This window comes from Pteronotus mesoamericanus, unplaced genomic scaffold, assembly GCF_021234165.1.
Source record: "Pteronotus mesoamericanus isolate MK-2021 breed Mesoamerican mustached bat unplaced genomic scaffold, CSHL_Meso_final contig_177, whole genome shotgun sequence".
Classification (NCBI taxonomy): Eukaryota; Metazoa; Chordata; class Mammalia; order Chiroptera; family Mormoopidae; genus Pteronotus; species Pteronotus mesoamericanus.
Window position 1 is genome coordinate 5,379,283 of NW_026555073.1, and position 24,516 is coordinate 5,403,798.

Sequence of the window (24,516 nt, forward strand, 5' to 3'; positions counted from 1 at the left end):
AACTAATAAACTAGGACTCTTAAATATTTTAGAAATCTAATCTAATTTAATTTTTTCTTTTGTTAAGTATATAAAATATAAAACCTTTAATTTTGTAGGAAATAACAAATATTTAATACCTTATTATCAGTTTGCTACTTTCTTCAATTTTTAAATTCTTTCCTACTTACCCCTGGCTGGTGTGGCTCAGTGGATTGAGAGCCGGCCTGCGAACCAAATGGTCACCAGTTTGATTCCAGGTCTGGGCAAATGCCTGCGTTGCAGGCCAGGTCCCCCGTTGGGGCTGCTCGAGAAGCAACTGATCGATGAATCTCTCGCACATTGATGTTTGTCTCCTTCTCTTTCTCCCTCCCTTCCTCTCTCCATAAAAATAAATAAATAAAATCTTTAAAAAATTGTTTATTACTTTACAATTTTGTCCTCTCTACCTGCTATGTAATTGTTTCAGCATAGGTTTCCTGATCTTTATTTGGTCAAATAATGTTCTGTCTTTAATGCATGAAGAAACTAGAAGGGAATGTACTTCAAGATATTTTTTGTAGAAGTTATGCATTTGTGGTATCTTTCTATTTCTTCTCGTTTACCAACCTAGGCTTTGTCATATGATTGGATTTAGGAGAACAAACTGTTGGGTGCTGAACTGTAGTAGGAATAAGCAGATGAACTAATAATTTTCTTAGTGCAATGACCCTGTAATAAATGTTTGATTTGGATTTATTGTTAACTGTTCTTGTTATTGAGTATAGTATATTTTTTGGGTGTCATCATCATTTTATATTTGAGGGTCTAATACTAAGCTTTTAGGTCAAGGTAGTAAACATCTTGTACTGTACTCAACCTTTTAACATAGACACGCGTTTTTCTAACACTAGGATTTTAACAGGTTATTGGTAGTTTTTTTCCTATAAAATCATGTGATGGATCACTAATGGAAAGGACAATGAAGAAAGGAGTAACATAAAAAAATAAGAACAGCCTTATAATAAATTCAGATGACACCAAGTGAGGAAGGCAAAGTTATTAAAGACTATATGAACAAAGTCACAGTCTAATTTTCACTTTATTAATTTGGGTTACACTGTCCCATATTGTAATTTTAAAAAATAGAATTTGGGTATGTGAAATGGTGAGTCAATATCCAACATATATTAGAATATTATCCACTTCAAAAATGATTTTTTTTCTGTGCTTTTCCTCAAAGACAATTCTATTATTCTTAATTTATTTTTTAAAAAGATTTTATTTATTTTACTTTTAGAGAGAGGGGAAGGGAGAGAGAAAGGGAGAGGAACATCAGTGTGCAGTTGCCTCTTGTATGCCCCGTACTGGAGGCCTGACCCGCAACCCAGGCATATGCTCTGATGGGGAATCGAACTGGCGACCTTTTGGTTCACAGGCTGCTGCTCAATCCATTGAGCCACACCAGCCAGGGCAATTATTCTTAATATCTGAGGTTAATTCAATAGCATTTAAAATGTTAATAGAAAAAAATGACAAAATTTAGGAGAACTTTCCAGATTACATTAATTCTTTAATATATTCTTGATAACATTTAGACCTCTTAGGGCATAACTGTGACCTTAATTCTCTCCCTTTTACTAGCTTTTAGCACTTCTAATTGATGTTGAGAAAGTACAGAAAATTAAAGAAAATTAGTTAATTTTATTATTTGTTAGAGACACTGATAAAATTACCCAGCTTACAAAAAAATGATATGATGAAGTATAGTGGTTATAACATTGGGAAAAGATCCGTAAGTGAGAAAGGGACCAGTAATTCATGAGAGAAAACTTTAAGGTAAGGCAGAATATTTATATATATATTAGGTCTAATGCAGCAAAGTGATCTAGAAATTTTAGTACTTACAATGTGAAGAGTGGCTATACTCGGTCCTAAATAAACAGAACTAATAGGAAAATGAGGGGAGTAGTGGTGAATATTAATGTTAAATGTTTTAAGAAATCCATAGACCAAAATGTGGTCATAATATGAAAAACAGTGGATAAAGATAAAAGGAGGAAGAAATGTATGTGAGATTATACTACAGAGAGGACAGTATGGATGATTCTTTCCCAGTGGGAGGTAAATGACAGGATATCTAGATCAAACTAATGTTCAATATCCCCCACCCCCACCCCCAACTGCAAGTATAGCTATTGATGTTGAGACATTTAAGATAACTAGTCTTGTGTGTGGAAAGTTGGTGAACATCAACAATTTCATGTGGTTCTACCCATACATAAATACCCCAAAACACCTTAAAGCTCTAATTAGCATATGGGGAAGGAACCTATAGGTTTACTGAATAGGAGTAGATGGTATAGATTCATAGCTACAGAGTGAGAGCTATAGATAACCATGTTTTGCTTAAGTCTTCTCTATCAAAGAGAATGAGATACATGGAACAGACCGCCAGCTGTTGAGGGAGGTGGGAGGGAGGATTGGGCGAAAGAAGGAGAAGGGATCAGCCACAGAACATATATGCATAACCCATAGACACAGACCACAGTGTGGTGATGGCCAGAGGGAGCGAGGCCAAGGGCTGGGTGGGGGAGCAAAGGAGGGGAAATGGGGACATCTGTAATAGTGTCAACAATAAAAAGAAAGTTAAAAACAAGAATGATTTCCAAACTGTAAAGGGTAGAGTAAGTATGGTCAAAGAAAAGAAAACCCAACATACCCAAATGCCTTGCTGCTATCAGAGGCCCAAATAAATCCTGGTATACTGAAATAGGCCTCACTGGAAGGTAACTTTTTGTAAAATCCGGGTGGGCATGAGAAATGGCATCTTTTCCAATGGACAAGTATACAAAAGGGAACAAAGGATAGATCCTAGGAAGTATCGATTGATGAACTTGGCTTTAACCCCAGGCTGAACAGGTGTTTTGCGTACTCTTAGCAAAGAAAGAGGTGCTCACTGGCAACTTGAATATGTTTACAAAAAAATACTAATGCCAACTACCTTTATTTCCTCTTGAATAGATAATGTAATGGGTAACATAAAGCATCTGTTTTAGAAAACTAATGTGTTCTTTGTAATCTTGAACTTCCTTGATTAAAGTGTAGTTGGAAATAACCCACTGTACTCTGCTGATCAGACCACTGGAGTATTCTGAGTTCTTGCAGAGAGGCTCTGACATGGATGAACTAACAACTTTACCAAAAAGGAAAAACCAGCCACAATAGCATTTATGGTGAAAGGGTGCTTTTCTCTAGGGGATAATAGGAAAGAGAAGTGTTTGTGAGTAATATAGAGGGGACCTCACATGTTGAGAGAAGACTTAAAGGCACAAGTGATAGCTAGCTGTCTTTAAATATTTCATCGGTTACCATGTGGCAAAGGGATTTGATTAAAAAAAATTTTTTTTTAATGTAGCTCCCAAGGGCAGAACATGCATGGTTCTCTGGAAGTTACAGGGAGAGAGATTTAACTTAGTTAAGGGTAGAGTCTACTAAAAATTAGAGCAGCTTAACATACGAATTGCCATTTTTGTGAAATAATAACCATCTCTTTACTAGAAGTGTTTAAGCAGAGGCTGAATGGCCATTTGACTGAAAAGTTATAAGGATAACTTTGCGGGAAGGAAGGTTGGAGTAGAATTAGTAGTTCTCAACCTTGGCACAGTATCAGCATCATCTGCAGAGTTTATTAGAAAAACGCATTTTAAGAGCTGTATATATTTCTGTAGATCATTTTTCCCATTAAAGCATCTTATTCATTCCTGAAATCGGGTAAAATGATGAAAGCTTTACCCTTTGGAATGTTCATTCCCTGAGGATAGAGATCTTGTTGGACTTGTTCGTAAGTTATATTTCCAATGTCTGTCACAGTGCTTAGGTCATAGTAGGTGGTCAACGAATATGCTTTAAAGAAAGGAACCAATTATTCCATTGATACCTGTGTATTGAGATCTATGACTTAAAAAATTTGAAAAGTGTGCACAGTAAGTCATATCCTGTTCTTACTTGAATCTGAGCATTTTATTCTATCGTTGAGTCTGTTCATGTATCTTAACCTTTTGTTAGAGAACAGCGTAGAAGCTTATCCTATAAAATTTTAATGAAAGAAATTTAGGAGACATGGATTCTGAACAGAATATTTTGTATGTGTATACATTTCACTAATTTGTGAATTACTTGAATTTGTTAGCATTACTAAAAGTAATGTATTGTGATATCAAAGATGTCTGTCTCAAACGGGAAGTTTCTAAGATATTTCATGACAATGTCAGCATGTTCACATCACTACTCAGGAGAAAATTCTCTGTAGTTGATTATTGGAGCCTGACTGTAACCATCTCAGCTCCCCAGATAGTACAAAGGTGTCATAACAGTTTTTCAAATGTTGCCAAATCCTTAGCCACAGTGGGGAGAGAGGCAGGCATTTTGTTGTGACTAAAATTATGTTAAATTGCTTTAACTGGTGTTTGCCATTTCACTTCTTGTGATTTGTGGCGCTAAATTCCTTAGTAGTAAATGAGGCCGAGATAGCATTACTTACCCATTATAGTGTTTTTGAAATATTTAAATGTATAATTAATCGAGGTAATTAATTATATATACTAAAACTTAGTACATGCCTTTTAAGCACTGTAGATTTTAGAAGACTTACTAGTGACAATGCAATAATGACGTTATAGTGGACATATTAGCATAGGATTGTGGGATTTTTTTTTTGTTGTTGTTTCTTATTAATACTTCATTCTACATTGTTAGGGTGAAAGTTAATTGCTTATCCCTAACCTCGCATTATGCTTATAGTGGAAGAAACCATTCACTCAAATAGTACATTTGATAGAAATATTCAGGCACAACACAATGATCATTGTGTGTTTCCCTTTATTTTATTGTTACATTAGAGAAAAGGAATAATGATTTGAGCATTTCCCTCCCCCAAAGGACCTATATAATATTTATGCTAGAAGAATGAGATCCACTTCTTTCTAGTAAAATACTCCAGGATTGGTAAAAAGTAAACTCATTTTAATTGTATCTTTATAGTCAAGTGAGGAAAATGTTCCTGATAAAGTGTTCTGTAGATTTGTAAGAAAAGCAAGAAGCAACAGTACTGAAAAATAGTGGCTAAGTGGAGAACACATGAGAAAGACAGTGTTGACAACCGTGCCTCGAAGTAACATGGCTTTTCCTCTGTCTACTTGCAAAATATGTATAGAAAAAAGCAAAGCAGGTGTAATTAATGGATGATTATTTCAAGGAACTCAAAGCAGTAAGAAATGTTTGATTGAAGAAGATTACTGAAGTCCCAAAGTTATGGTGCATGGCCTTCCCAGCTTAGAATTGTGGAAATTTTTAGAGGTTGGTGATGGGAAATAGCTTCCAAAAAGAAATTCTCTTACCTGCTACTGATGCTTGTGGATTTCCTACCCTTATTTACTCAGTATCTCTTAGTGTTACATAAATAGTCAGATCTTTAATTCTTATGATTTGCACTCAAAGTTTTGTCGATGTTGCTATTCATCATTCATTTTTTTGCCATTTTGCTAGTTTTAAATGGCCAATGGATCTACTTTTTGCCTGAGAAAAGACTTCATTGCTCTCAAGATTGAGACATTGAGTTTTGGGGTTTTTTGTTTTTTGTTTTTTTTACTGTGGCATGGTTCTGATTTTACTAATCCTGCTACAATTCAATTCTTGCCTCAATTTTGCCCTGCTTCAACATAAAACTCATCATTTATATTATATTATTTATGCACAAGGAAAAATGCTTCAAGGTGATTTTGAACTTAAAGGGATTTTATGTTTTGATTAAAATATATCGTGTGGGATGTGAAATATAAGGGAAGACTGGAAAAATTTCACAAAGCAAGTGCATGCTTGTAAATCCTTACATGGAGATCGAGACATCTGAGGGAAGTGAAAAGCATCCAGACGGTATTTGAAAGAGAATTATGCAGACTTGTATTTTATTCTGGCCCCTTTTAAAGAAAATTAACTGCAAGGAAATCAAACAAACAAAACAAAACAAAATGGAGACAGGATCTAAGGACCTCATAGTAGATGAAGCCGCAATGTTCAGTGGTAACTAGAGGGAGATCTTATAGTTTCAGAAACCAAAAAGGCAGAAACCTATAGACAGGCCTAGAAAGAACTGTTCGTTCCTGAGAACCTATGTAATTCTATCGCTCCCTTCTCTTTTCACTATGTAAAGTCCCTTTATATTGCTGTTGAATTTTTAGGGACGGCTGTATTTGGGGTAGATGGCTGTGAGGGCTGGAAAAATTCTCTATGTAATTTTTAAGGTGTATTATACTTAACCAATTGTAGTTTTTATTCTAAAATCTTGTTATAGTAACAGTTACCTATACATTTAAAGTGACCATCTCTTTGGGTACCATGAAAGGCAAAATGGGCATATATTTGAGAAACCATAGTTAGGCAAATAAAAGTAGACTTCTGGAAATTAAATGAAGAGAAGGGTGTTCTTAAGGCTTTGCAGTAGCGAACTTGAAGTTATAAAATCATGAAACGTATAATGCAATTTAGACTTCTCACAGGGTAGAATTGCTGTGGTATGTGTACCCTATTTATCTCATCTTAATATTCATTATTTAACTTCATAAAGTAGGTTTCTCTTCCAGGTTTTAAGAAGTAAATCTCCTATTTTATGTTTTCCAGTGAATATCACCTCTGCCAGACAATTAACAGGATGCAGTCGCTTCAGCCATATTTTCCCTTCATCTGCTTACCAGCACATTAAGATGCATAAGAGAATTCTGGGGCACTTGTCATCTGTCTACTGTGTAGCATTTGACCGAAGTGGGAGAAGAATTTTTACAGTGAGTTTAAAATTTGTAATGCTTTACTATATTGCAGATTAACAACAATCGAAGCTATGCTTCATGGCATTCAATTATGCTTTATAATACTTATCCTTTTAGACACGTGAATGCATGTAAGGAAAGATGAATGGAAATTGAAAATCTTTTCTTATTCTATATAAGAAAATAAGTGTGAACCATAATGTCCTCTACCTTTAGGGAAATGTAGTTTAATAAATTAAATCTTCAGAAGGCCTGTAATCTAGAGGTGGTTAATTTATGTGAGACAAGTTTTATCTACTCAATTTAATTTTCATTTTAGCAAACATTTACTAATACGCATTTTCCATTCATCACTTAGTGTAATTGGTCCCAGTTCTGCTTAATTTATGATTGCATCATCCTTGTGGTTGAACGGTTGAACTATACTACACAGTTAGTAATGAAGATTACAGTTATTGTATATATTTTTCTTTGACTTTAGTACTATTTTTAAAATTGGGTTTTATTAACCAGATCATACTGTGTGATTTTCAGTACAAAACTGTAGCACCCGAATATTTCCAAGAAAAGGCTTAGTCTTATTATTTCAATACTAAGTTAATGTGGAAATGTAGGTAATGGTATAATTTTCTTTTTAAATCTCTATGCCACAACGAAGGAAGTGATTTGTATTTTGAGCAGTTATTAGCTCCTTGGAGTTTATTGCAGACTCTTCCATTGACATTTGCATGACTCAAACTGCATCACCTAAATATTTGTTTATTGATGATTACAGTGAAGATGATGATTGCCATCATGCTATCAACAAATAATTTTTAAATAACCGATTTTCCATATTGGAGGAAAATTGCTTTCTACTATTTTTAAAACTCTTTTGAAATTCTCCATAGGAAGTTCAACATAATGTCCTCAGAGATTATTAAGAAAAAGCCTCATGTGTACTGAGAAATGCATGTAGTCTTTAAGTTAAATTTTTTAAGTATTTGTAGAAAAAAATATTCAAGTAATTAAGGGAAAAAGAGGCTGTCAGGCTGAAGGAAAGAAATAATGGCAGATAGTCTTAATGCTAAATCAATTCAAAGTGACTTAATTTTTTTTTTTAGTTGTCAGCATTGGTAGTAGTTTTGAGGAGCTCCTCACAAATCCTATTGTGAGATTGGACAATGCTTTGTTAGTGCTATCATTTGAACATCATTTGTATTTGCTACTGGATCCATATTATATGGAGAGAAGAGCCTAAAAAGTAAACGCTGAGAAGTAACAAAATCCTCTCTTTGTCTCTGGCTTTTTGGGGAAGGGGGAATTTCTGCTTTATTGTAAATATTCTGTCTTTTCATGTTACGATAGGGTTCGGATGACTGTTTGGTGAAAATTTGGGCAACAGACGATGGACGCCTCCTTGCTACGCTTCGAGGGCACTCAGCTGAAATTTCTGACATGGCTGTTAACTATGAGAACACTCTTATTGCCGCAGGCAGCTGTGATAAGGTTGTAAGAGTGTGGTGTCTTCGAACTTGTGCACCAGTTGCAGTCCTTCAAGGACATTCAGCTTCTATTACTTCCATACAGGTGAGAAAAATGAAAAGATACCCTCTCACATGTATAATAAGGATGCAGATTCTCTTGTTTTTGTTACACTGTGTAGATAATATTATAAAGAATGGCCAAAAGAGAACTGTTGACTTCTTAAGGGCTTTGTTGCTACCCTGTAGACAGGTATTTTTTTTAAGTTCCTGGTTCATATAAATCTGTTCCCTTTAGAACTAAGTAAAAAAAAAAATACATAACTCAAAAGGCTTTTCCAATACAGTGTGAGACATCTTATTGGCCTTACTCATATTCGTGAAGAAGGGAGAAGCTTGTAAATGCTTTGAGGAGCAATAGTAATACCTGTTAGTCAGGGTATAAACAGGTTCTAACTTGAATATTAGCATACTTTGTGTTAACATTTAATCCAAGATGCTTTTCAGTCAGATTTAGAGAGAGACAGGGAGAAGGGAGAGGGAGAAGTTTAATGTTAAGAAAACTTTTGTTCTTAGTTTCACTGATTTTCTCTTTCTGCTTCATATTTGACAAAGTATATTGACTTCTTTTAAATGCTTGATCATATAATGTTTTCTTGCCAGATGTTGATAGTGGAAGTCCTGGATATGTCCCCTGCCAACAGAACTTTTATTTAACCAAACTAGGCTGAACTTTTGTCCTTTTGTTTGGGTTGAAAGGAATATAGAGGGCTCCCTCTGAAAAGGTCTTTTATATTTTGGTCAAGGAGACCACTTTTGTGGACGAGTTAGTTACTCCCATTTACTTCGTTCTTCACTTGCTAATATGTATGCTGGTTATTTTGTGTGTGTGTTATTTAAATAATATATTACTTGTATATGGGGAGCTAGCAAGGATTGGGGTAAGTATTGAAAACATTTCATGTGAAATTTTTTGATCAGTTGAAATTATTTCATGGATTTTGTTTTGAGAGATTACCAGGTATTTTTCTGCCCACCATTGTATCTGACAGTATCATTTCTGGAATTTGGAGGTACTCTCATATAAGATAAAAAATGACTACATGTTTATACTGAAAAATGTTTCTGATACTATTTGATTCCTTTCATAGTTTTATTTGATAGTTTCTTTCTCATTTTATTTACATCTGTGAGTGCCCTAGAGATTCGTGGGACCTCTTCTCTATGACATTTTTTTCCTTAGTGATAGTATCAAGTCTCATGGCTTTGAATTTCTTCTGTAGGCTTATGACTCCCATGCTTATATTTCCATCTTGGGACCTATCTTTTAGCTTCATACTTGTATATGTAACTACCCACTTGACATCATCACATGAATATCTACTACGTATCTCAAAGTCTTCCTTTGTCAAATCTGCTCTTCCAAAACTTTCCACATGTAAACAAATGACACTTTAATCCTACCAGTTGCTCAAAGTAGTCATCCCAGACAGTTTTCCTTCTCTTATATTCTATAGTTAACTTCTTAGCAAATCATGTTGGATCTGCCCTCGGAATATGTCTAGAATCTGACAAATTCTCATAACCTATGTCACACAGTGCTATTTCTAGATTATTGAAATAGACTTCTAACTGTTCTTGATTCTTCACTTCTATTTCTCTCACCCAAATCTAGCCTCTGTATAACAGACTGAGTGATTTCAAAGTGGAAGTTAAATCATGTTGTTGGTCCTCACAACCTTCAATAGCTTCCAAGCTCAGAGTTAAAGCCAAAGTCTTTTTAAAAATAATTTAAAAAAATGTTTCAGTTATACTTGACATACAATAAGTTATTACTTTCAGGTATATGACCCAGTGATTAGACATTATGTAACTTACTAACTGATCATCCTGAAAAATCTTGTATCCACCTGACACCATACATAGTTACTAGAATATTACTGACTACATTACCTATGCTGTACTTTATACATACACATGACTATTCTGTAACTACCAATTTGTACTTCATAATCCCATCACCATTTTTACCCAGTTCTAACCCACCTCCTATCTGGTAACCATCAGTCTGTTCTCTGTATCTATGAATCTGTTTCTGTTCTGCTTATTTGTTCTTTTTTAGATTCAATTGTTGATAGATATATACTTATTGCCATTTTATTGTTCATATTTTTTATGTTTTTATTTTCTCCTGTTAATGAAGACCCTTTAACATTTCATGTAATGCTGGTTTGGTGGTGTTGAACTCCTTTAGTTTTTTCTTGTTTGGGAAGCTCTTCATCTGTCCTTGCATTCTAAATGGTAGCTTTGCTGGGTAGAGTAATCTCGGTTGAATTTCCTTGCTTTTCATCACTTTGAATATTTCTTGCCAGTCCCCTCTTGATGTTTTTAAGATTCTCTCCTTGTCTTTAAACTTTTGCATTTTAATTATGATGTATCTTGGTGTGGGTCTCTTTGGGTTCATCTTGTTTGAGACTCTCTGTACTTCCTGGACTTGTATGTCTATTTCCTTCATGAAGTTAGGGAAGTTTTCCATCATTATTTTTTAAATAGGTTTTTTATCTGTTCCTCACTCTCTTTGCTTTCCAGCACCCCCATGATGTGAATGTAGATATGCTTGAAGTTGTCCCAGAGGCTCCTTACACTATCCTCTCTTTTTTTGGGGGGGATTCTTTTTTCTTCTCGTTGTTGATTTGCTTATTGACTTTATCTTCTCTACTGTTGATTCCCTGTAAATTGTTCTTTATTTCAATTAGTGTATCCTTTGTTGCTGACTGGATCTTTTTATACTGCTGAAGTCCTCACTAAGTTCCTTGGTCATCCTTATAGCCAGTGTTTTGAACTCTGCCTCTGATAGATTGCTCCTCTCCATTTCATTTAGCTCTTTCTCTGAAGTTTTAATCTGTTCTTTCATTTGGGCCATATTTCTTTGTTTCCTTATACTGGCTGCCTGTCTGTGTTTGTTTCTATGTATTAGGTAGAGCTGCTTTGTCTCCTGGGCTTGGTAGAGTAGCTTTATGTAATAGGTGTCCTATAGGCTCCAGTGGCACAGCCTCCTCATTCACCTGAGCTGGGCACTCCAGGTGCGCCCTCCAAACCCTACCAAATGGGCTGTGCATACCCTGCTGTGGTAGTTGAGCCTTAATTGCTGTTGACACATCAGTGGGAAGGATTTACCACCTGGCCAATTGGCTGCAAGGACTGGCTGTGATCACCGTGGAGGATCAGCTGTGCAGTGTTCCACCCCACAGAGCAGGACTTAATTCAGCAGCACTCTGGTGCCTGCTGAGTCTACCCCTTGAGTGTGTCTCCATGGAGGTGGTTCAGTGGTGCTTTGATGTGGTCTGAAGTTTTCCACTGGATGTGCTGGCTCTTTGGCCTTTTCAGAGGTGCAGGCCAAGGTCAGCCACTGCATGTGTTCTGCCCTGGGCCTCTTGGCATGAACTACAAAGTTATGTGTAGATGGATGCTATTTGTGCTGGGCTTGGAGGCGCCTCGGAAAGGCCAAGCCGTGAACCAAAGCCAGCTGCTGCTAGTTTGGGGCCTGGGGCCACTTAGTGAGAGGTGCTGGGCACAACAAGGCCAGATGCTGCTGGACCAAGAGAGGCCATTTGTATGGAAAAGCCACTAGAAACAGCTTGGGTGGGGTGGTAAGTTGGGTGGCTCAGGGTCTCAGGGAATCCCCGTGGTAGGGTGAGCAGTATGATCCTGGTTGATTGAGACTGAGATATGGCCCTGCCTGCCGCCTGAAACAATGGCCTCTGACAGCACTTTTCTCTGGAAGAAAGTTGTCCCTGCCTCTCGCCCTGATGCCAGACACTTCAGTTCTTCCCTGTGTGTCTCTGATGCCCTTTGACCTACTGCTCTGGTGCTGGAGCCCAGAGGGAGTGAGTCTGAGTAAGTGCATGTGTGGGCCCTTTAGGAGGAAGTGCCTTGGATTCCAGAAGTCCTCTCTCTCACTCAGCCACAATCCCCACTGGCGTGCATTTGTTCATTTTAACTTTCTTATTTTTATTGAATTTATTGGGGTGACATCGGTCAATAAATTATATAGGTCTCAGGTGTACAATTCTATAACGCATCATCTCTATATTGTATCTTGTGTCCCTCACCCTGTGTCTAGTCTCTTTCCGTCACCATTTATCCCCCGTTTCTCCTTCTCTACCTCCCCCACACCTCCTTCTCTCTGATAATCACCATACTGTTGTCTGCGTCTGTGAATGCATTTTTATAGCCAGAAGTTATGGGGACTTCTCTTTCTGGCACTGGAATCCTGGGCTGGGGGAGACTGGTGTGGGGCTGGGAGCCCTCGCTCCTCAGGGGGGACCTCCAAGGTTGAGGATTCCCTCCGGATTTTTATCTGCCACATGTGGGGGTGGGACCAGCCCATTCTGTGCTTCTGCCCCTCCCATCAGTCTCATGTGGCTTCTTCTTTCTGTCCTTAGTTGTAGGGCTTCTGTTTGGGTCGATTTCAGGTGGCTCTGAATGATGATTTTTCTGTAGTTTAATTGTAATTTTGATGTGGTTGTGGGAAAATGTTAGTATTGCATTTACCTATGCTGACATCTTGACCAGAAGTGCAAAGCCAAAGTCTTTATAGTGACCCACAGACCTTACTTACGTTCTCAGCCTCTTGCTGTCTGACCTACTTTACCTCTTCCTACTTGTTTCCTCTTTTCATTCTACTGTAGCTGCTACCCTCTCTGCTTTTATAGACCACTCTAGCTACACTCCTGCCTTAGTTTTACTGTTTAATGGCTTTGCGGTAGCCTTCCTTGGATCTTCACATGGCTTGTTCCCTCAAATTCTAAGCAATTGGTGCAAATGTCACTTTTTCAGGGAGACCCTCTCTGACCACCTTGCTACTCTAAAATTGTAAATTGTCCCTCCACCAGCATTCTGAATCTTCCCTTAGATTCATTTTTTTTCGTACTAGTAATCACCTTTTGGCATGCATTCTATATGCTTTATTAATTCTTTGCCACTTGACTCTATTAACATTGTGGTATATTATCCTTCCAGTTTCTTTTTTTAAAAAAATTACATAAAATGATATGATGTAATAGCGGTTGCTCCTGGGTGGTTGGATTATAAGTAGCTTTTATTCTGGTTTTCTATATTCCCTAAATTTTCTTCAATAACTCTGTATTAATTTGTATTCAGAAATGCACATATAAGTGTTTTATCTATATAATCCTTAACATGATTTTTCATTTAAAAACAATCCAGGTAAGGTACATTAATGGGTTATATCACCCTCTGTGAGTGATAAGGAATTTAAATATAATGGGAATAATAAAGGTTTTAGTGTTTCTTCAAGCTTAATAAAATTATACTATTTCATATTTTATTGTCTCATTTCTTTATGTCAGAAATAAGCAATTTATTAGCCAGGTAGGACTTTGCAGGTCACGTGATCTCTTTTTGCAACTGCTTAACTGTTGGTACAGTGCAAAAGCAGCCCAATACATTGTAAGGTGTTGTGTTCCAATAAAACTTTATTTATAGAGATAGGGAGCAAGCTGGATTGATATTTGGGCTATAATTTGTAGACTCCTGCTACTTATTGTAGATTAAGCTTTCTAATGCAAGCTTCTCTATCAGAACTGTAGATGTAACATGCTACCTGAGTACTGGTTTCTTTACTGTGTATCAACTATTAATGGATAATAGTAACTTATAATTTTTGTTTGATTGAAACTCTACTCATTTGAAGTTCTGTGTTTCCAAAAAAGAAAACTAAATCATTTATGATCATTTTCTTTTGATTTGAGTTCATAATTTATTTAAACTCTATGCATTTGATCCTTAATCTTCATTTCAATGAAAGGTGTTTATCTCTGTTTGGAATTTTCTTTCAGTTCACAGGCTGATGCTCAATCCACTAGCCACACCAGCCAGGGCCCTCTGTTTGGAATTTTCTAAATTCTCAGGCATCCTAGAGTCTCTGGTTTGATGTTTAACCTTTTTCCTGTGTCCCAGGCATCATGAGCCCAGTAGCTCTTCCCTTTGTGATTATTTTTCCCTGAGGACATGTTAAATACTGAGAATTAGAGTTTGAGAATCCTACATGATAAAGGTCACTCATTCATGGGTCTATCTAGGGAAGAAGTCATCCTTTAAATTGGCAACCTAACTATATGATATATGGTTATAAGAACAGAGATTTGACCTACTTTACATTTTCCATTAAAACAAATGGAAATGACCCTGGTTTGTGTGGCTCAGTTGGTTGGAGCATTGTCCCATACACCAAAAGGTTGGGGGGGTTCAGTTCCCAGTTAGGGCACATACCTAGGTTGTAGGTTCAACTCCCAGTCAGGGCACATATGGGAAGCAGCCAGTCTGTGTTTCTAGCATCGATGTTTCTCACTCTCTCTTCCCCCATCCTCTCTCTTAAAATCGATAAACATACTTAAGAAATTAAAAAAATAGAAATTATTTAAATTTAAAAAGGGCAAAATTGATATTGTACTTCATTGAAGTTATAGTTTAAAGCAAAATATTAAAACTCAAATACTCACCCTGGCTGGTGTGGCTCAATGGATTGAGCACTGGCCTGCGAACCAAAGGTGTGCCGGTTTGATTCCCAGTCAGGGCACATGCCTGGGTTGCGGCCTAGTCCCCAATTGGGGGCTCGTGAGAGACAACCACACATGGATGTTTCCCTCTTTTTCTCCCTCCTTTTCCCTTTCTAAAAATAAATAAATAAAATCTTAAAAAAATAACTCAAATACTTAGATGTTAGCTACCTAAAAATTGATTATAGATTTATTCCTGATGCCTTATTCATATGGAACTAAAAATTCCATATGTATTGCTATCTAAGCATATATTTAGCAGATTTGTAATGGTTTAACTAGTAATGGCTTTGTGAGTTTTTTCTCCATTAAAAATATTGAAGTAATAACCTGAAAGAGTGATGTTGAATAATTGAAAATAATTATTTTTAAGACTAAAAAATTTTATCTTAAATTCAATGACTGACGTTTTTCTTCCAATTTTTGATATATTTTTAAGGTTTTATTTATTTATTTATTTTTAGACAGAGGGGAACGCAGGGAGAAAGAGACGGAGAGCAGCATTATTGTGTGGTTGCCTCTCGTGCGCCCCCTGCTGGGGACCAAGCCTGCAACCAAGGCACTTGCCCTGATTGGGAATCGGATTGCCTGTCGACCCTTTGGGTAGCAGGCTAGCGTTTGTTTTTTTGTTTTTTTATTTTTTTGTATGGTATTCATTAATCTAGGATATTTAAATAATTTCTTGAAACCGAAATCATTACATGAATTTATTTGAAAGTATGTTTGTTTCAGTGATTATAAATTTAGAACCTGCTATGTTTAAAATAGGTTTAAACATAAAAGCTGTAATCGAATTTTTTTTTTTTTTTTAGTTTTGTCCATCAACTAAAGGCACAACCAGATACCTCACTTCTACTGGTGCTGATGGAACAATTTGTTTCTGGCAATGGCATGTAAAAACAATGAAGTTCAGGTAAGTTTACAGTTGGATGAGAAATTTTGTGAAAAGTCATGTACATCATTTTCTTTATTGCTGTGCAAGATTCTTAGTAGTCCAGGTATTTAAGCATACATACTTATTCATACCTACTTCAAGTGGATATTAGAGATTTTAGAATAAAAGTTTTATAAATGTAATGTTGAAGAGACTAATTTATACACAAAATTATGGTAATGAGTAGTATTTGTTTCATTTCTTATTCTGGTAAGAAGACTTTCATCTTGTAATGGTAGTGTAGTAAGCAACGTGGTAATTTGTAAAGCTATAATAATAATAATAATAATACTGATGTTATAAATTATATTGATAAGGCTAAATGCATTTTTGACTTGAATTATGAAACTAGTACATATTGACTGCTTCAGTTTTGTGGTTAGTGTAATATTGGCTCTAAATCTGTCAATATCCAGTGTGCTAAGATTCTTGCATGTTAAATGAACATGATGAAAAATGAAAACATCTTTGTTTTCTCTTAGAGATCGCCCAGTTAAATTTACTGAGAGGTCCAGACCTGGAGTTCAGATATCTTGTTCATCTTTCAGTTCTGGTATGTGTGAAAATTAAATGTTTTGAATACTGCAAATGTTAAATGATCCAGTTATAAAAGATATATTTTTCAATTTTGTGGAACAATGCATATGTTTCAGTGTTAATGGAATCACACCAAAAATGTGAACCATATTTTATAATACACAGAACTTTATGGACTCTAACATATCATAGCTTTTGAGGTTTTTTCTTATTTACAAGTAATATGTGTTTATATAATGCAGAATTTAGTTGGTAAAAACAAAACCTTTCCACCCTCGATTCAATACTAAAATGCTGCCCAGACTGTTTAGAAAACATGTAATGTAGCTAGAGGTAGAGGACATTTTTACAGTGTGTAAACAGTACTCTGCTGCTTCTAAGAATTGCACACTAGTTAACCTTTTTTTCATTGTGGTAAAATGTAACATGAACTTTACTATTTTGACAACCAACCACTTTAAAGTGTACATTTCTATGGTTTTAAGTGTATTCCCATTATTTTGTATACATGACAACCACCATCTATATCCAGAAGTTTTTCATCATCCAAAGTGTTTGAGTTTCTGTATGCAACATCACTGTAGCCACTATGCTATCAAGAGACTCGTAGATATAGGTCGTTTTGTAAATAATTTGGGACATTCTGTTTTTACATTTAATATAAACAATTCCTCGAAGCTGTGACCGCTAATGTTTATGATCCAAAGTCCTGTATTTAGTGTATAGTTGGTGGATTTTTACTGGGTTAAAAATATAGTTGTATTTTAAATAGTTCTCTCATTTTTCTTCAATTTTACTTAATTTTCTCTGACATGTTATTGCATCTCTAATCGTTACAAGATAACCTTGTATTTCTTGAAGGCTTTTTATTAATGTAAGTTAGCATATAGCTAAGAAAGCAATCAGAGGGTTTTTTTAAGTTCCTTGGTACCATGTTTGTTTTTTCATTTTCCAGGTGGTATGTTCATTACAACAGGTAGCACGGACCATGTGATTAGAATATATTATTTGGGTTCTGAGATTCCTGAGAAAATTGCTGAATTAGAGTCACATACGGTAAGAAAAAAGTGAAAAACTTAACTATTTGCTTTCTTTTTTAACAACCCTGAAATGTTGGTTTCCTTTCTTTTCTGATCTGTACCCTAATTAATATAGATTGCAGCTGAAACCTGTATGGTAAGAGGTCTATTTAGTAATGAAGATAAGTGAAATTTTGGATTTAATTTGGATATAATATTTAAGATAATTTCTATTTGACTATATGGAAAAAGAAAAATATTTATAATACAGTGATGACTTATGAAAATCCCCTTTTCACCTGCTGTATTTTATTAATCATGTAAGCCGTTTGTTACTTTAATGTCTACATACTTACTAAAATTCATTAAATATGTCTTGGGAAAAATATTTTTAGCTGATTTAGCTTGTTGATCTTAATATGATTGTTTTCAGAGTGCTAGAAGGAGGTAGAAAATGAGTGGGAAAGAATCAAAAGGGGAAATAAGAAGAAAAATTGTCTTTGTGGGGAGCCCAGCTAACACAAAAAGTCAGAAAACTTAAAACATTCCCTGTTGAAATCAGTGGTGACCATTAGTCATTGGAAATAAGATGCTCTTTCAGAACATCTAAAACCAATTATTGCAATTGGTAGTGAGAACCCAGGATCTGTCAGATAAATGCTACAGTGAAGTCATGGAATGGTGTGAACCTTAGATACCTCTGAATATAGAAAGACAGTTTAACAATTTTTTAAAATGAAAAATAAGTAAATACAAAGATATTTACTATTTGAGTTTCTTTTTAAAAATTAAGTTAGAATGAATGGTTTCTGAAAATGTGTACAATATTTGAGGGTAGGCTTTAGCTTTATTATCAAGGAATAAAGAGAAGGACAATGCATATTTTGGCTTATATTTTAATTTTCTCCTTAGTACAATACACATTATATTAAAAGAAGGTTCACCTGCAGTATCTGAACTAAAATACCTAGAGACTGTCAGGCAACTCCATTGTAAAATAATTAAATAAACCATGTGAGAAATAGGTAATGACTGATTTGTTTTCTGAAATTTAAAAAACAGTTAAGTGGGAAATTTCATTCAATACTACTGAATCGGTTATTTTAAAGTGGTACTTTAGATTAGTGTACTGTCTTATTATGAGGGGCACCATAAACTAATACCTCATCAGAACTATCTATCTCTTGAGATTATGATTTAGAAACAGGTTTGCTTATGTCTGGTTTGTCTCAAATTACTGCTGATTAAGTCTTTCTCCTTAGTTAATATATTGTTTCAGCCTTTATTAATTTCTTTAAAGAAAATTTGAGTTCTTTAAGAAAATTGCAGCATTAAAAAATTTATGCCATCATGCTTTTGCATGTGAAGTTGAGGGGAAGAATGTTTTATTCATTTTACAAATGAATTAATTCTAATAAAAATCTGTTTTATGTTTTAGGACAAAGTTGTTGCTGTTCAGTTCTGTAACAATGGCGACAGGTAACTATATAGTACATATCGGTGTAAACAGATGTCTGACATATTTTATCTCCATTCCCTCAGAGGTAGCTACCTCTGCTCTAGATACCTTCTTCTGTCTAGTCACTTAGGTTGAAAGCCCTTGTCTATCTTACCTTTTCTCTTCTAAACTCCTATTCAAGTAGCAGAGATGATACACTGCCAGTTCTTTCTGAATGATTTCTTTTTTGTTTATTTTCCTTTTTCCATTTCTGTCATCACCTGCCTTAGTCAGGATTCCATTATTTGACCCATTACCATCAGTTTTCTCCTCCCTCCTAAGTATGTCCTGTCCATTTCTGCCAGATCAGCATTACTCTGTTTGGAAATTTTTAGGGTTACTTCTTGGTTTATAGAGTACAATTCAAATGTCTTAGCCTGACATTCAGAACTCTCTACAACTTGACTTAGACTTACATTCTTAATTCATCTACTATTCCCATATAAATCCTCTAGATCCACCCTCATTGAGTTAACCATTGTTCTGGTTACATCCCACATATATTTTCTCATCCATTCTTTTGCTTGTACCTCACCTCAGCCCATTCCTACCCAGAAATATCATCGGATACCTCCTCTTCTCTCCTCGTCCCCTCCTACACCGTCCCTCTCCTTTCTGCTCTCCTTACCTCTATTTTCCCTCTTCCTCCTGTCTGTTCTTCTCTAAGTCTTGTCTTTCTTTTAAGGTTTTCATGCTCTACCTGATATCTTTCCTGACTGCTCCAGATTTTAGCTTCCTTGTCACCTGCTAAACATCTGTATCACTGATTTTATCTACTATTCATATGATAACATATTTTCTATGTCTGTAAAACTCAGCATAATTTGTATCCATATATTTTTCTACGGACTTTATGTGGGTGACTGTGTTTTACTTTTAAATATTTTTGGACAGTAGGTGACTACTATGATATTTGCTCACCTTTTTTAAAGGCAAGAGTAAATAATGATGGTGTATAAATAGGGGAATCTATGTTAGCGATGAAAAAACATTCAGATGATTTTTAAGGTTGGTTTCTTGCAATATACACTTGAAGATATGTCTAACTACTACTTTTCCATGCTAGAAGAATCTGAATGTTTTTAATTCTTGCCTTCTTTTCTTAAAGGAGAAATCATCTTAATTGGTTTTGTGGTCAAGAAACACATCAAAAGATGTATAGTTTTACTAATAATTAAAGAAATGCAATTTAGAAGAGCAGTAACAATCTTTTCCTTTCAGAATGACAAGCTAATGAATGATGACACCCAGTATTGCCAAGGGTTTAGGAAAAATGGATATTCTCCTACAATTTTTGTTGAGATTATAAATTGTTTAAAATTTTGCAGGGAAACAATTTGACAGTATGTTTTAAAATCTTTAAAAATATGTCCAACCCTTTGACTCAGCAAAGATGAAATATATATAAAGTTGTACAAAGATGTATATTGAAGTTCATTATTTATGATTGTGAAGACTGAAAGTAGTATAAATATTCATCATTATGGAGTGGCTTAAATACATTGTGATACCTCCATATTGTTGAACAGTTATTAAAAATGATGGTAGTTTTATTTGTCCACATAGAAATATATCTATAAAATACAGTTAAGTTAGGGAAAAACATTATAAAAAATTGTATATAGTGTAATTCTATTTCCTAGGGGGTACACATAAATATATATGAATGTCTTTAATTCTCAAAGACTAGAAAACTATGAAAAGTGGTAGAGTTATTGCTAACTGAATGTATTTTTATAACAGTTTTATTGAGATAAAATCCACATAACATAAAATTCAGTGGTTTTTAGTATATTCATAGAGTCGTGCAGCATCCACCACAATCAATTTTAGAACATTTTCATCACCTCAAAGGAAAAATCACATACCTTTTAGCTCTCAATTTCCAAACTTTTTATACCCCTCCCCTCAGTTCTAGGCAACAGTTATTCACTTTTTGTCTCAGTGGATTTGTCCCTTCTGGATTTTTCATATAAGTGGAATCTTTTGTGACTGACTCCTTTTACTTAGCATAATGTTTTCAATATTCATTCATGTTGCTGCATGTGTTATTATTTCATTCTTTTTTTACTGATGAATAATATTTGATTGCATGGACATACCTTTATTTATTTATTTATTTCTTTATTTCTTTATTTATTTATCAGTTGGTGGACATTTGAGTTGTTACCACTTTTTGGCCTGTTATGAATAATGCCATGAATACTTGTGTATGTGTTTTGTGTGTGTGTGTGTGTGTGTGTGTGTGTGTGTGTACTTATGTTTTAATTTCCTTTGGATATATACTTGGGAGTAGAATTGCTAAGTCATGTGGTCACCTGTTTATCCTTTTGAGGAACTGCCAAACTGTTTTCTAAAATAATACCGTGTCTGTTTTTCCCATTAGCGTATATGGATGAAAGTATTTTTTTTTTTTATGATTAGCAAAAAAGTGATTTCCTCTTTGGCAGAAAGTAATAAGGATATTTTTATTGTTTCTTTTCAGTTTAAGATTTGTCAGTGGAAGCAGAGATGGAACAGCAAGAATTTGGCAGTATCAGCAACAAGAATGGAAGAGTATAGTGCTAGATATGGCCACTAAAATGACTGGGTAAGATTAGATGTCAGATGTTTCAGTGGTGGCTCTCAGAAGGCATAGTATCTTACATTACTGAATTATACTTAATAATGAAAATAGAATGTCTTTTTAGATAAGTAAGTAGTTCGGAGTTCATTGTTATGTGTGAAATTTGCATCTGTGCTCCATTTCTAAATAAATTGCTTTTCACTGTTGATTGACATACTGGATGATATGACCATTGCTGACTCCAGGTTCTGGACCCTTGCTCTGCTAATACCCACAGAGTAATTCTCTGCCTTAATTTTTCTGTATGTCATGTGTATATACACTACTTTGTATTTTGCGGTTTCCCTATTATATATCATCATGTGTTTACTCCTCTTACTAAGGACACTTTTATAATGTTTCTTATCAGCATTCGTACTCAATGTTATAAGTACACTTCGCATTGGTTTCCTCATCTGCACGGTTGATTGAAGATAATTATCTCTTTATTGTATGACCCTGAAATTAATTATCTTCCCATTAATAACAATATAGAAGTGAGTTTGTAGTTGTAGGCAGAAACGGAGTTATGCTTGATTAAATCAAAAGTTACTGAATATCTTACTGTTCTTTTATAAGACCTATTAATTTTACAAAATTTAATATTTATGGGAATAAAGTATCCAATATAGGTTTTCCTCATATTTATGGTAGCCAAGTAACTTTGTATTTTATTTTTCAAGGTGTTTGTAGATTTCTTTCTAGTTCTGCTTTTTTGTTGTTCTTATGTAACTAACGGTAAAAATTTTGCCATATTGTGTCCTTTATTCCTTCCTAAAACAAGCTATTGGTATTGCCCTATGTAGGTATTTTTATCATTTTATTTCTTCAGTACTTAAAAGTGTAGTTTAGGATTTTTATGCTCCTGGAGAGACTTTTGATGTAATTTACTATTTTAGTTGCACTTTGTTAAAAATTTGCAGTGCATGAATGTTACAAATACTTTGTTTAGGAATAACCTGCCATCTGGCGAAGATAAGGTCACTAAACTGAAGGTGACTATGGTAGCCTGGGATCGCTACGACACCACAATTATTACTGCAGTGAACAATTTCCTTTTGAAAGTATGGAACTCAGTCACAGGGCAACTTCTTCATACTTTATCCGTAAGTATTTTATTGTTAGAATAATTAAAATGGTAAAAAAAAAGGACATTCTAGAAGACAGGAATTGGAAGTTCTAGTTTACTTTCTATGACTTACTGTCCATTGGACAAGTAATTATCTGAGGGAGCTCTGTTGATATAGCTGCAAAGATGGTACATGGTATAGCTGTGAAAAGCAGTTTATGAAAATTTTCAAGATCAAGTCTTGGTATTTATTTATCTGTTACATTATTGTAAGCAGTCAAGGGTATATAAATTATTTTGTTTTTAACATGAGTCGGGACTTTTTGTTGCTACTGTTTTAGGGGTAGAACTAACTTTATTTTGACAAGGATATCTTGTGTATTCTACCTTCATGGATTAGTTTAAGCAAGAAATGGAGGTACAAGGAAGAAGTAGTAGAAAAAGGTGTCCTTTCCTCTTTCTTTTAAAAAGAAATGGCCCCGGCTGGTGTGGCTCAGTGGATTGAGCGCCAGCCTGTGAACCAAAAGGTCACTGGTTTGGTTCCCAGTCAGGGCACATGCCTGTGTTGCAGGCCAGGTCCCCAGTAGAGGGCGCTCAAGAGGCAGCCGCAAGTGGAGGTTTCTCTCCCTCTCTTCCTCCCTTCCCCTCTCTCTAAAAATAAATAAGATAAAAAATTTTTTAAAAAGAAATGTATTTGCCATGATAAAAGGCTACAATATCTGTGGTGTGAAAAGCTGATAGGATTAATAACTGAAATTGCATGGGTTTGGTTGATGCTTGTCAGGTTATCATGGTACAGGCTGACCATGTACCCTTGTCTGGGACGGTCAGAGAAAGTTTCCTGAGGAAATGAATCTTGAGTTAAGATTTGCCCTGACTGGTGTGGCTCAGTGGATTGAGCACTGGACTGCGAACCTAAAGGTCGCTGGTTCAATTCTCAGTCACAGCACATGCCTGGGTTGCGGGCTGGGGCCCCAGTAAGAGGCAATAGATCGATGTGCACATGTTGATGTTTCTCTCCCTCTTTTTCCCTGTCTTCCCCCTCTCTAAAAACAAGAGCTTTGAAAGGTAGGTAGAACTTATTCATGTCTCAGCCTAAATGTCACTTCTTGACAAGACCTTCCCTGATCAAGCAATCTAAGGTAGCTTCATCTGGCTTTATTTCCATCATAGTGTTTATTACTACCTGATACTTTCTCATTTATTTTCTTTCTCAACATGGTTGGTGATTAATAAATATTTGATAAATTACAGTACATATGTGAAGAGCTTGGAAAGTCCTTTCAGGAATAGGGGAAAGTGTGTACAAATGTCCTGAGATAGAAGGGGGTTGAGAAAAAGCCAATTTTAGGCGGGAGCACAGGAAGCAGTAACAGTGTCGTCAGATAGGACTGCAGAAGTGAACAGGGGCCAGACCATTCAAGGTCTAGTGAGAGCTACCCTAGGACTAATAGGGAATATCATTCAAGAGTTTAAAGGTAAAGGAATTACATGTGAATTAGAAATGGACACTTGAAACTCATGTAGTCCTACTAATCAATGCCACCCCGATAAATTTCATTTAAAATATCATATAATTCTGGCGAGAGTAGAGAGAGTAGATTGGAATGGAGGTAAGAATGACTTTAGGAGTCTAGGGTAGGGTGGGCGATGAAATAATTTGGATTTGTGTGGCAGTGATAGAAATAGAGGTGTGTTTCATAAATAAAATGAGGACAGATGATGAATCTTAACACATTAGTGAATTTGACTAGGCTTTATTCCCCATCATCCAGTAACTATTCCCTATTTTGAGGCATATGACCAAAATATAAAATCCCCCAATTAAAAGCCTTTTTTTCCCCATTATACTGAAGTAGGTGAATCATTGGAGCTTAACAAAGTAATCTTCTTGTTTGTTAGGAACCTAAGAAAGTATTTACTATGTCAAATTGATTATTCAAGAAGAGATTTTTGTTATATCAAATAATTTCCTTTTAGTAGTCTCTGGGAAAGGAGATTTGCAAAGTTTCAGTTGTGGCAATATCT

The 24,516-nt window shown here is 35.3% G+C and overlaps 1 protein-coding gene across 1 annotated transcript in view; it reads left to right on the forward strand.

Annotated features, from left to right (window-relative positions):
• Positions 1-24,516, forward strand: part of BRWD3 (bromodomain and WD repeat domain containing 3) — a 109,354-nt gene that overhangs the window by 35,798 nt on the left and 49,040 nt on the right. The window contains exons 7-14 of the mRNA XM_054566650.1: positions 6,637-6,797; positions 8,130-8,351; positions 15,639-15,739; positions 16,243-16,313; positions 17,253-17,353; positions 18,755-18,795; positions 21,300-21,404; positions 22,372-22,525. Coding sequence (XP_054422625.1) covers positions 6,637-6,797; positions 8,130-8,351; positions 15,639-15,739; positions 16,243-16,313; positions 17,253-17,353; positions 18,755-18,795; positions 21,300-21,404; positions 22,372-22,525 — 956 coding nt within the window. The remainder of the gene's footprint in view (positions 1-6,636; positions 6,798-8,129; positions 8,352-15,638; positions 15,740-16,242; positions 16,314-17,252; positions 17,354-18,754; positions 18,796-21,299; positions 21,405-22,371; positions 22,526-24,516) is intronic.